Source organism: Xenia sp. Carnegie-2017, unplaced genomic scaffold, assembly GCF_021976095.1.
Source record: "Xenia sp. Carnegie-2017 unplaced genomic scaffold, XeniaSp_v1 HiC_scaffold_16, whole genome shotgun sequence".
Lineage (NCBI taxonomy): Eukaryota > Metazoa > Cnidaria > Anthozoa > Malacalcyonacea > Xeniidae > Xenia > Xenia sp. Carnegie-2017.
The window spans coordinates 11,685,250-11,699,397 of NW_025813469.1; the positions used below are offsets into that span (position 1 = coordinate 11,685,250).

General features: G+C 36.1%; 1 protein-coding gene across 1 annotated transcript in view; it reads right to left on the reverse strand.

The window, feature by feature from the left end:
* Nucleotides 1–4,787: 4,787 nt before the first annotated feature.
* LOC124436079 overlaps nt 4,788–14,148 on the reverse strand; it is an 87,522-nt gene continuing 78,161 nt past the window's right edge. The window contains exon 3 of the mRNA XM_046986007.1: nt 4,788–6,790. Coding sequence (XP_046841963.1) covers nt 5,052–6,790 — 1,739 coding nt within the window. The 3' untranslated portion in view covers nt 4,788–5,051. The remainder of the gene's footprint in view (nt 6,791–14,148) is intronic.

The following is a 14,148-nucleotide window of genomic DNA, read 5'->3' on the forward strand; positions in this document are numbered from 1 at the left end:
CTGGAAGAAAATATCTGAAGGGTAAAGTTAAAACATAATTATGAGAAAGGGTTGCTTTATTGTTGACTTATGGTGCCACTGCATCATTGTTTGTTGTATGTTTTCAGATTTGCTTATACATGGAATATTCCAAACTGCATTGGAGCACTAGATGGAAAACTTATCGTTATTCAGGCTCCGAGAAACTCTGGATCTTTATATTTCAATTATAAAAGACACTTTTCCTTGGTGTTAATGGCTTTGTGTGATTCCCAGTACAAATTTATCTTTGTGGATATTCGTGAAGCTGGAAGATGGAGTGATGGGGGAGTTTTTGCTAATTCACAATTTGGATCAGCTTTTTTAAATGGTATCATATCTCTTTAAAGTATTCAGTGTTGAAAGTAGTATTCACCGTACATACTACTTTGATAGGTGAGATGCATCAACCTGCTGTTGTGCCTTTACCAGGAACAAATGAAAGCCTTCCCTATACTGTGGTTGCAGATGAGGCATTTCCTCTTAAAACCAGGATGATGCGACCTTATCCAGGAAGGGTACTGGATTGCCTTCAAAAGAGAGTTTTCAACTACAGATTGTCAAGAGCTCGGCGAACAATAGAAAACACCTTTGGTTTGTATTTACATGCTCATTTTCTTTATGGAATTTTGAATAAAACACTTTTCAATATTCTCTTCAATTGATATTTGTATCAGGTATAATGGTATCCAAGTGGCGAATACTTAAAACAACCATTATAGCAGAAGCAGATAATGTAACCAAAATTGTCAAGGCTATTTGCATTTCGCACAATTTCCTCCGAACACGCCGTGTTTCCTACAGTCCAGCTGGTTTCACAGATACTGTGGATCCATCTGGAAATGTTCATGAAGGGTCTTGGAGGCAAGAAACAACCTGTGTGCTTGAACCATTAGCTCACAACAAACAAAGAAACAACAGTAGTAAAGCATCCAAAATTAGAGAAAAGTTTGCCATGTATTTTAATTCAGAAGTTGGTCAACTTCCATGGCAGCAGGAATATGTGAAAAGAACTCATTGATATAATTTTATTTTACTTTTTTGTTGTAATATAGATAAAGCACAATTATTTTTCATTACATTCAATGTCAAAAAGAACATCCTGGATTCTTTTTTTAGCCAGTGCTTTAAGGTAATCAGAAGGAAGCTTTCTGATTTTTAATGCTATGCTTCTGCCAAAATGTTCATACTAGTCCATTGATGATTCAGTTGGGGGAGATGCTGATTGTTGAGTAATTTTTTCCAAACTGCTCAGCAACCGCAGCTGGTATTCGTTAGGACCATCATCTTGAGCTCTCTTTCTCTTTTTGTTTGATCGTGGAGGTGGTGCCAATGGTGTTGCTGCTCTAGATGATAAAGCTGAGGTGGATGAATTATATGATGGTGATGACATGGGTTGGAATGTGATTGAGTGCGAAGTCGGATCGACTGCTTCAGAAAACTGACTGCTCTCCAGATCATCTACTGCGAGTGTCAATGTACCAATGCTGTTACTTTCATCTGTAACTTCATTGACTGATTCATCTTCAATCACAGTGACAGACATGTTAGTTGATGTTCTATGTAAAGAATTAACACTTTTGAAACCCACGATCATAATGCTACTAAACACATTCAGCCTTATATAGTAACACAATAATAACAGGAGACATAAATGTTAATATGTATGCCTTACCGTCGGCGCTTTCTGTAATCGTCGAACCATGTCATCAAACCCCAAAACTCCCATGATGGTGTAGATGAGGCTGGAGCTCCTGATTTTATGGCAGCATCGTTTTTCTTTTTGTATCTGACGTATACGTCCCTAAGGCTTTTCATTTTTGCCTTGAGCTCCTCAACTGATAAAATTGATAAAACAAAATTATGCTCAATATCTCAAACAATCCTAATTTCAACAGACAACATTTCTTATCACGGCATCACTGAAAAATATCAAAGATAAATAAATTGCTCCTTACCTGTTCCTGTAAACCCAACAGTTCTCAGATCGTCTAGAATTTGATGAAACGCATTCACTCTCATCGGCTCATTTTTATAATTTTTGTCCGCAAGATCAAATAATACTGGAAAATTGCGAAAAGAATTTATGAGCACTTCTTCGTAACCAGCCATCTTTGTTCACGTTAACTTCGTAAATTAGCATTTTGAGCAAGGAAATAACCAATCACATGCAAGCGACTGAAGCGACCAAGGTCAAAAGTTCAACATGCTAAACTTCCAAAGCGAGTAGACTCGCGACTAAAACTACTAGCTTAGTGACCGCGCAATTTGGTAGTTTTAGACGCGCGACTAAAGCGACTGCCTAGTGTGTTTCAGCCTTAAGAGAAAAAAGCGTCTAATATAGTCTTCTTATTTATCATTATAAGTAATTGTTTATAACCATGAGTGCTATGTACACGTAAAACTGGAGAGGAAATCGCATGAAACTATGCTTTCTTTCGATTTTAGATAATTGACGCTTTTTTGTGGAGTTTGACTAAAAACTACACTACTGTTATTGCAGCAGAATCATTTATTTCAGAGATTGTTAAAAACAACTCAAGCACAAGATGCACATAGGCTAATAGATCTTTTCACCAAACCAAAATTATCCTTTTTCCAATCAACATCCATAGCATTCATTGGACACTACTGGTAAGTATTTGAGCTAAATAATAAAATGTAGACATGCATTATACACATACTTAGCCCACATGAGTCCACAGATTTACATGCAAAAATTAGTATCTATAGAAACATTAACTCATATAATTCCTTAATCAACAAAGAGAAAATTTTTAACTAAATGCAACAGTAATTTTGTGTAATATAGGCTATAGATAAGTTCTCAAAAACAAGACTCTACTTTGACTCACTTGGAGGAAGTGCAGACAAAAAGACACCTAAAACACAGATGATGTATCATATAAACAAACTAAGGTAATTATCAAACATGACCTTAAAAGATTTGCCCAAATATCATTTTCAACAATCAATACTATCATTCAAGTGGTCATTGTTTGTCACTGCTTTAGTGCTTTGGTAGATGTAAAAACAGGTTGGAACTTAAGCTCATGGCAATGTTTTGAGCCACTCCATTGTAAACAGGAAGATATGTATAACTGTGGAGTGTACATATGCTTGGTAAGCTTAAAATAGCCTAACTTTACTTGAATAGCTATTTTTACAAACATGATTATTTAGTAACAGCTCATTTTGCATCAGTTTGCTCGATGTCTAGCCTTGGCTTGGATCAAAAACCAGCAAACATGGAGACTGAGAATAATGAATCCTTTCAACATTACTTGGGTCTTGCTATGATGATATCACACGGTAAGGCATAAATAACATTTGGTTGAATATTTTTATATGGAATTCATTATGAATATCTTAGGAAGCGAAATGTGGCTGTTTGCAAAATATGCAGAGAGGATGACAATGAAGACTGGCTGGGTTGTGATCAATGTGGTCAATTTTTTCATGCAAGTTGCCTTAATGTTGACTTTGCCATAACCTTGTCAACACATTTTAGATGCAGATAAAATTATTATCAATATTATGCAACAAAATCATTGTTATGGTATCAGTGCAAATTTTGCAATTAAAATGAGTGCTTCAAAATATAGTAATGTGTGAATGATAAATAGTTTAATTCAAGGTAAAATGAACTGGAAAATTTAATTGATTCGGCACGATTGTGCTTGCCACTAATTCAATCTCAGACATTCTATGAATAGTTTGAAACTGTTGTTGAAATATTACCATAAACTACAAATTTTACAAATATATCTGAAATAAAATGGCTTATTCTTATTTCTTACCTTTGCGATGATTCTTCTGGCCAAAATTTTCCAAATTCATTTAAATGCGTCTACATGATTACTCTGATAGGAAATTCAAACGCAAAAACAAACTTGAATCAACTTTTGAGAGATAGCCGCTCCAGTTATTATAGAACTCAATGGTTCCGCTCTCTGAAGATAGGCGGGATACGTGGAGAAATCACGTGGGTATGCATTGAAATGTGCGAGAAAAGGCAGTTGCTAGGTTACAAGACAATTCTTGAGATTTTGGGGTATTACGATTAAGAAGCACCGAATAAAAGCGCGAAAATGAACGAATAAAACATAATATTGCAAATTGTTTGTGAAATATTATTTTCTCATCTCCAAATAGAATATTTACTATTTATTGGGAAATTTCTACTCATTTTCCGACCAAAAGCATGACATAAAAAATGCATCACAAGACGTAATGGTTGAACAAACACAAGCAGTGCATAAGGTATAAAAATTTGATCTTTAAAGTTTTATCCACTAAAAAGGTTGGAAATCTTACAAAACTGCTATTTCTCAAATGGACCTACATTTATTGAAGATTACCAAACGTGGTAGGATACAGGTTAAAATCCACTTTTTCTTTTGCTTTCTTTTAAAATGGCGGTGAAATCTCATTAAAAAATTCAAGCATAAGCTAAGAGAAGAACAAAAGAAGAACAGAAAAAAGATTTAAAGAAAATCCCAATGTGTTTGTCTTTATAAACCTCTAGAGCAATAGAAACAAAAGTCTCGACGTTCGTGTTATTTTACTCGTGTGAACCAGGCTTAAATATTATTACTTCAGTAATGCAGAAAGGGACTGTGTTCGCGAATAAGAAGTTAATTACAAACTGATTGTCTTCACAACATTTCAAATGTGTCAGATAATTAGTAGATTTTTGTAAATGTGGTGGATGGTAAACTTGGAAATAAAGTATTTTGCCACTACGAAAAATATTTTATGTAAAGTAATTTTTACCATGGAAAACTTGTATTTTATTGGTCAATAAACTGCAATGAAACAAGGACAAGAAAAAAGGCATAAATCATCCTCTAAAAACTCAAACTTATTTAGATACAAAAGTCATTCACCTATTTCAGAAATTTATCAAAATAGTTAATGATTATATGAACTTTTGAACTATACATTTTAAATTTTACAAACTTATCATCCAATGTAGTCCAAACAAACATTGATGAGTTATAACGTTCCATAACTTAATGAAATTTCATGTCTTAGACATATTTTTGTCCAAAAGGTAAAACTTCAGCAATGGCTCCCCTTCGTGATTCATTCATTGAAGGAAGATATGTCCATGAAGAACTACTTCCCATTTGGAAACACTCCACTGATTTTAGACCTTCCCATAAATTTTCCCTACCTCCCATGACAACAATTGTTTGACCAGTTATAACTGCACAACACCCAAGTCTCTTTTCCAACATGGATGGTAAGACTTTAATCTTACCTGTTTTGCTGTCATACATAATAACACTGTTCAACCTATTTCCATAATAACCTCCAAGAAGAACAACTTGATCTCTACATTGAACTGTTGCCATTCCAAACAATGGATGAGGTAATGGAGGCAATTCCTTAAATGTAAGAGTTGTTGGATCAAATTCCAAAACACTGGATAAAACTTTCATATCTTTTCCATATCCTCCAAAAATAAGAACTTTATCATCAACAACAACAGCTCCATGGTTTTCCCGTGGTTCAGGCATATGACACAACTCTTTTAATACATGAGATGTTGTACCAGTAATTTTTATTTCACTGATCAGATCTGATTTTTCTTTGCCATTAATGTATCCTCCAATGAGAAGAATTTGTTGTTTACATACAACAGTTTGATGACCACGACACTCACAAGGAAGCTCTGTGGGAAATGTCTTCCATGTTAAAGGTAACTGTTTTATATTCAATGTTTCCATTGACTGGCAGTAATCTCCTCCAACAACAAATAAATTATCATTGTAAATAAATGATGAAGCAAACTTGTGTCCTCTTTCCATTGCAGCAATCTCAAACCATTTCTTCTTCTTCCATGAAAAAATTTCAACACTGTAACCATCACCAACCAAAATATCACTTCTTAATACATCTATAACTAATTCAACTGGTGATGTCAATATTGGAGCAAAATGTTCATTTATAGTCATTTTGTCCAAAAGTTCAAACATCATTGTTTTCATTTTTTCCATTTCTTGGGAAGATTCAATCAAATTTTTATACCAAGACTCGACAGCGAATTCCTTGCGCCAATCCTGTATTGGATTAAAATTTTTTCCGTCTCTAAGTTCAATACTTGGCCAAGTTGATAAATGATCATGATTGTTGTTGATCCTTGCAATGAACTGATATAAATGATGGTTGAGAAGAATGACAGACTTTATGTTTTCCATTCTTTGGGATTTTTTGAACATCGCTCTCATGCCACCATCAATAGAAACAGAGAACATTTGACGAACACCATCCAATTCATGCAGCCTTTTTATATAAGATAAACATAAATCAACGAGATTCTTTTGATTCTCCGGACATTCAAAAATTTGTGCCATGATCTTAACAATAACTGTAAATATTCTGTCCTCCAAGGTTAAATTTTTATTGTTGAAAACATCCGTTGCTTTCTCACGGGATTTTTTAAATCGATCCTTTGCCGATTCAAAATCCTTTGAATGTTGTATTGCACGGGAAAGATTATACCTGGTGGTGATGGCAGTACAAGTTGCCTGAGACTCATCATTATTACTTGTTTCTTCACGTTTTCTATCACTTTCTACTTTGTCAATGCAATTAAAAAGTAGAAGAAATCCTTCCTCCAAGTAGTTCAAACTGGAGCAAAGGTCTATTTTCGAAAGATTATCTAGCTTTGTTTCGATTTCGTGTAAATCTCGCTTGATAAGTTCCCGAAATCTTTCATTACCAACGTCGCCGTTTTCTAGCCTGTCTGCTGCAGCATCTCGGGCTTTGTCCGTAAAAAATTGAAATATGGAGAGCAGTAATTTATCATAAGGCATGGCGTTTTGATGATTTGTACTCGTAGAGCTTGTGTATAAATCTATTGCGTCTCTGTCAAAAGCAAAAACATTAGCAAAATTAGCTGTGTTTGTATGAATACTCCATTCAAATAAAATGCTTTGTTTCTTTTCAAATTTCAACCAATCATTTTAATAGATATTAATATGTTAACAGCAACGATTTACAGCATTTTCCATAGATGAGATTTTCACTTTTGCAAGAAAATTTTGCAAATTATGAGGGAAAAAGAAGAAATCGATAATGAGAGAAAAATGAAGGGAATTTTAAAAAACGAACAGAATCCAAATAAAACTTAATGCTCGTGCTATGTTGTTGATTTAATGTTAGTTTACCGGCAAATATTCAAGAGTTACTTTACAACACTTTACATGACACTAAATGACTATTTTCTTGAGAAAACCGCTGAACGCGCTTACTGCATTTTTGTGATGTAGCGATCATTTTTGAAAGCGTAAAACTAAACTGACCGAACGAGATCTTATGAAAACTAGAGCACCATTCCTACAAAATTATCCTAGATCTATTTCTGCAGTAAGGTTTTACAAAGAGTAGACGATATTTATAGTCCACTATTTAGTCCCGTTATTTTATCGATTCTGTATCGTTTGTGTGTGTTTGAAGACATGAAAATTGATGTGTGTAGCGACGTTTAAAGTGTATATATTAGCTAATATTGAATATGGCTCAAAATGTACATTGTAAAGTGACGAAAGTAAAAAAGCGACAACGAGGGAAATACATCGAAGTGAGAGCTTTTGAAAGAGAAGGGAAGTTTATTCAAATTAGGAAAAATAACAATAATGAGAGAAATTCTGTGTGGAAACCGTAACCTTTTTTCGGGCTGATTCTGCTCCAGTTTATTAATTTTGCATCTATATTATATATTGTATTTGTTGTTACAATAGTTTGTGTCGACCAGTACGTCGTGCTTTAATTTATAAGACTAAACTCACTTTGACATTTTCAACAGAATTCATTTAATGATATTTAGTGCAGCTAGTGCTTACTTTTTATTGATAACGTTGACAATCTTCAGTTTGTCGAATCACCTTTGCAATTTTTTTGGAAATTTTCTATATTTTAAAAAGCAATTTATTTACCATCACCAGCATTTATATGACCATCATTGATGATTACTCCAGATATGTTACGGTATATCCAATGAAGCACAAGTCAGAAGTGCATGAAAAATTCAAGGAGTGGGAAGCAGCAGTCACAAACCAATTAGAGTGTTGGAGAAAAGCACTACGCACGGACATTGGGGTTAATATAAATCCACTGAGTTTGAAGATTTTTTAAAGGAGAAAGGAATTTGTCATGAGACAACAGTGCCACATTCACCCCAGCAGAACGGGATAGCTGAGCACATGAATCGGACAGTCCGAGAAGCTGCTTTTTCTACGACTTTGCATGCTGGACTCTCCAAAGCTTTTTGGCTGAAGCAGTCTGCAATGCAGCCTACATAAGAAATCGAGTCATTACGACTGCAACTGCGGTAACTCCGTATGAAAGATTGCATGGAAAAAGCAAAATGTGTCCCATTTTCCTGTCTTCAGTTGTACTGTTTATGCCCATGTTCCTGATGCGGTACGCCAGAAATTTGAGCTAAAAGCAGTCAAGATGACATTTGTTGATTACAGCCGTACACAGAAAGAATACAGGCTATAAGATGAGAATCAATAAAAAGTCTTTATTCAGAGGGACGTTACATTTAACTAAAGAGATTTTGGATCAACAAAAGCTCAAATGAAGTGTGGTGAAGATATTACTGAGTGTGCTGAAGAACAAACATAAATAAAAGGACAAGATGGTGCAACCTGAAATGAACAACAAGGTCCCTCAAATGAGCCTCGGCACTCAGGAAGAGAGAGAAATCCACCAATATATTACCACGACGAGTATGCTGGGATCACTACATCCAAGTATGCAGAACTTTACTTATCTGAGATTACAGAGACAGAAACCCTAAAAGATGCTCTTAATAGTGAATATGCAACGAAATAGAAAGCTGCTGCAGATTCAGAATACCAGTCTTTACTAGAGAATAAGACCTAAGAATTGGGCATATTACCAGCTGAACGTAAGCCTATTAGTTACACGTGGGTCTGTAAAGTTAAACACGATGAAACAGGAAAGGTAGAGAGATTTAAAGGTCGTCTGGTGGCTAAGGGTTTTCTGCAAAAATATAGAATTGACTATGAAGAGACATTCTCTCTAGCAGTTCGTTTTTCGTCAATTCGCACTCTTCTGGCTTTTGGTGTATCTCGAGGAATATTGATCCATCAAATGGATGTATTAACGGCATTCTTCAATGGAACATTGAAAGAGGAAATATACATTAAACAACCCGAAGGCTACGTAAAACCAGGAAAAGAAAAGCTAGTGTGTCGTCTCAAAAAATCGCTTTATGGTCTAAAGCAAAGTCCACGTTGCTGGAATAAGGTTTTCAGAGAGTTTTTGTTATCATTAGGATTTGTTCAGAGTGAAGCAGATCATTGCCTATTTGTTCGTTTTCTCAACGATAACCTGGCGATTATCACTGTTCACGTTGATGACCTCATACTTTTGAATGAAACTGAAGAAGAAATGAATGATCTAAAGGCCAACTTGGCAAACCAATTCAAAATGAAAGATATGTGCGTACTCCACTACTGCCTAGGAGTTAGTATTACTATAAAGAACGGTGTGTTACAAATCAATCAGGAGCAATACATCAACAAGATTCTGAAAAAGTATAAATTACAATATTGCAAGACCGTGTCTACGCCAATGGATGTAAGCGTCAAACTTGTTAAAAAAGATGGACATTACAAATCAGTCGATGCCTCTCACTATCAGTCAATGGTAGGAAGTTTGATACACGCGGCAATTGCTACCCGTCCAGATATAGCTCAAGCAGTAACGTCTTTGGCTAAATTCAGCACAGCACCGAACGAAGCACATCTTACAGCTGTGAAACGTATCTTTCGCTACTTTAAAGTAACTTGTAAGCTAAGCCTGCAGTACCAAAAAAACAATATCAATTTAGAGGGATACTCTGATGCAGACTAGGCCTCCGACACAGACGATCGACCGTCAACTTCCGGAAATGTGTTTATAATGTCAGGTGGTGCAATCAATTGGGCAAGCAAGAAACAACCAACAGTGGCTCTTTCAACGTCGGAATCGGAGTACATTGCGTTATGTTATGCAGCCCAAGAATTAGTATGGCTGAGACAACTGTTTAAAGACCTACAAATTGCTTGTACTGCGGCTAAGAACATACATTAAGATAATCAAGGTACAATCGCTATCTCAAAGAATCCAGTGCTACACAAGCGAGAGACTACAGTGTGACATAGGGTGACTGAGAGACTACAGAGTGACATAGGGTGAGTGAGAGACTACAATATGACATAGGCTGAGTGAGAGACTACAGTGTGACATAGGGTGACTGAGAGACTACAGAGTGACATAGGGTGAGTGAGAGACTACAATATGACATAGGGTAAGTGAGAGACTACAATATGACATAGGCTGAGTGAGAGACTACAATATAGGCTGAGTGAGAGACTACAGTGTGACATAGGGTGACTGAGAGACTACAGAGTGACATAGGGTGAGTGAGAGACTACAATATGACATAGGCTGAGTGAGAGACTACAATATGACATAGGGTGAATGAGGGACTACAATGTGACATAGGCTGAGTGAGAGACTACAGTGTGACATAGGGTGAGTGAGAGACTACAATATGACATAGGGTGAATGAGGGACTACAATATGACATAGGCTGAGTGAGAGACTACAATATGACATAGGGTGAGTGAGAGACTACAATATGACATAGGCTGAGTGAGAGACTACAATATGACATAAGCTGAGTGAGAGACTACAGTGTGACATAGGGTGACTGAGAGACTACAGAGTGACATAGGGTGAGTGAGAGACTACAATATGACATAGGCTGAGTGAGAGACTACAATATGACATAGGGTGAATGAGGGACTACAATGTGACATAGGGTGAGTGAGAGACTACAGTGTGACATAGGGTGAGTGAGAGACTACAGTGTGACACATAGGATGAGTGAGAGACTACAGTTGAACATAGGGTGAGCGAGAGACTACAGTGTGACATATAGGGTGAGTGAAAGACTACAGTGTGACATATAGAGTGAGTGGGAGACTACAGAGTGACACATAAGGTGAGGGGGGGACTAAAGTGTGACACATAGGGTGAGTAGGGGAGTACAGTATGACATGAAGTGAGTAGGGGAGTGCAATATGACATAGGATGTGTGGGGGAGTACAGTGTGACATAGAGTGAGTGGGGAGTACAGTATGACATTAAGTGAGTGGGGGACTACAGAGTGACACATAGTGTGAGTGGGGGAGTACAGTATGACATGAAGTGAGTGGAAGAGTACAGTATGACATAGGGTGATTGGGGGACTACAGTGTGACATAGAATGAGTGGGGAAGTGCAATGTGACATAGAGTGAGTGGGGGAGTGCAGTGTGACATGTAGTGAATGGGGGAGTACACTGTGACATGTAGTGAGTGGGGAGTACAGTGTGACATACAGTAAAGGGGGCTACAGTGTGACATAGAGTGGGTGGGGGATTAAAGGGTGACACATAGGGAGAGTGGGTTACTACAGTGTGGCATAGAGTGAGTGGGGGAATACAGTGTGAAATAGAGTGAGTGGGGGACTACAGTGTGACACATAGGGTGAGTGGGTTACTGAAGTGTGGCATAGGATGAGTAGGGGACTATAGTTTCTTTGACTTCATCAAACGAGTAACTTACAAACACAATGAACCCAACGAAACGAAAAACACAACAACAACTGCAGCAACGATACCTTAATTCAAAGGTACGTGTGAGCCTATCTCGCGTATCTTTACGACCATAAAACATACGTGTCGCATATAAACCAATCACAACGCTATGACAAGTACTAACAAACGTCAAAGAAAAAGAACAATCAAACGAGCGCTAAGGTGCAGTTTACAGAATGAACTCCTCCGACTGCCACGTCTTCTACATTGATGTGACTGAAAGGAACTTAAACATAAGACTTACTGAACACAAACGAGGAACAAAGAAATAAGACAAAACTAATCACAGTGCAGAACATCACCAACTGACAAAAAAACAGCATTCATTGGGACTCGGCAAATGCATTACTTACAGCACTGACTACAGACAATGGAGGGCTTTTGTTAGAAAGATGGTGTACCAACTTAGAACAAATCCACTTAACAGATAACAAAAATTACCGGCACTTTACGAAGACGACTTATTCACAACCTCAAACATTACTTTCATGATGACAATACACAATTGACACCCTCAAATTTCCTTTACAGACAATACGACACGTATGAACAGACAACAAATACCGCTAACCTGACAGCTCACTTGACTCCTGCTGAAGATGACTACCGCTAATTTTGTCGAAACGTCATTCAAAGTTAACACCAACAGTCTTTCTCAGGACTCTACTAACCTAGACGATCTACATCTACAAACATGCAATGATAGTTTTGAGTTCAAGCCAGTCGCTTTAAACTAATAATATTGATTAAATAAAATCATAATGAACAAATAAGGAAGAGAAACAACAATTTGCTGTGACCAAATCCGTAAAGTAATTAAAAATTGCTCAAATGAAGACAATTTCGTGTCACAAATTTGCTTTAGTATATACATGTTACATTGCGTTTTGTCTTTATAATGTTGGTTTTTGACAATAAGAAAAAATAGCGTATCTATATTATTGATTGAAAATTTATATGACGACATAAGAATCAAGTCATAAGAAACTATTTCATTCACCTTCTTCAATCATCCCTTTTTCTTTGTATTTATGGATTATTAGCGTGTACAGATGCTCGCCAAACACAGACCTCTTTCAATCTTCTTGTTGTAACAGAAATAATGAAAAGTGAAAAAACCCGAATTCGTCCTTTGCAATCACAGATTGAATCATTGAAATGAGTACGACAGCGGAAAACGGTTTTAAGCGAATTAGCGAAATTCACGCGTAATAATAATGAGCAACGCCTAGTCCAAGAACCAATAAAATCTCTTCAATACTTCTTCCACGTGCAGGTGTCACGAAAGGAAGAAGCACGTGACTAAATAAGAAAGCAAACGATGCAAACTCTTGACATAGCTAATCTGGCAGTAGAAAAATTATGGCCATTTATTAGCTAATTTTTCGTATGACTAAAAGAGTGTGCAAAAAAGGCAGAGGATAGTGGTTTATTGAACTTCATAATGGAATGGAGTACTAACTTTGCCGTACTCATTTTTGACAACCCATTTTTTAAAAAATAGTGACTAAATTTTTACAAGATAGATGGTCATCGGTTTTTTAGTAACAAAATCATACTGTGCGAAGATTTCCAAACTAGCATATTACAATATACAAAAACTTTAAAATGGCTTAGCTAGTCATTGACTGTAAAATAATCAAAAAGGTCACCAAAAATTTGAATGTTCATGCTGCGTCTAAGAATGTACAATAGTTCAATTTATTTCAATATGTGCGGTATTAATTAGTCACTTTTACTAAAGCAGTATTCTAGAAAAAACCACGACAAAATCTTAATTGTTTAAACTTCCATAGCACATCATTCAAATTTCAAAACATTCGTTGGATTTAACGTTATTTTCTTCACTAATTCGTTTGTATGCAAATTGCCAAAATGCGAAGGTGTGCGTAGGAAGAAGGGGAGAAAAACTTACCAAACATACCAGAAATGTCTCTATTTAAAGGAATCTTTATGCGTACAAATTATTATGTAAAACTAGCATTTAAAATAAACATCAATATATTTGTGACATCAATCTTTTTCCTTGCTATTTTTATTACTTTTTGTCCTTCTGATGAGTGGTTACAATGAAAGAACAGCATAAGAACGCCATAAGAAGAGAAACGAGAATTCAGCAGACCGAATGCATAGAGGAACTAAGTTGCACTCAATGTAAGACAAGTTCCTGACACAAATTAGTCCAAAGAAGGCTGGAAGTGAGGGTTTCTCACTCATACGTGCTCATTGAGTGTGAATCAGAAATTTTGTTCTTAACGTATCAATAAATAGCTGACTATATGAATGAGGAAAAACTCTTCTTTATAAAAGTCATGTTAGATAAAATTAAAATTATTGCACATAATGATATGCATAACTGAAATTCTGTGACGTGTCATAATTTTGACTCAACACGTTAATTTTGTAACTTTGCTGTATCAATTTAATTTGAAATAAACGATAGAGTAAATTGGTATTGATGA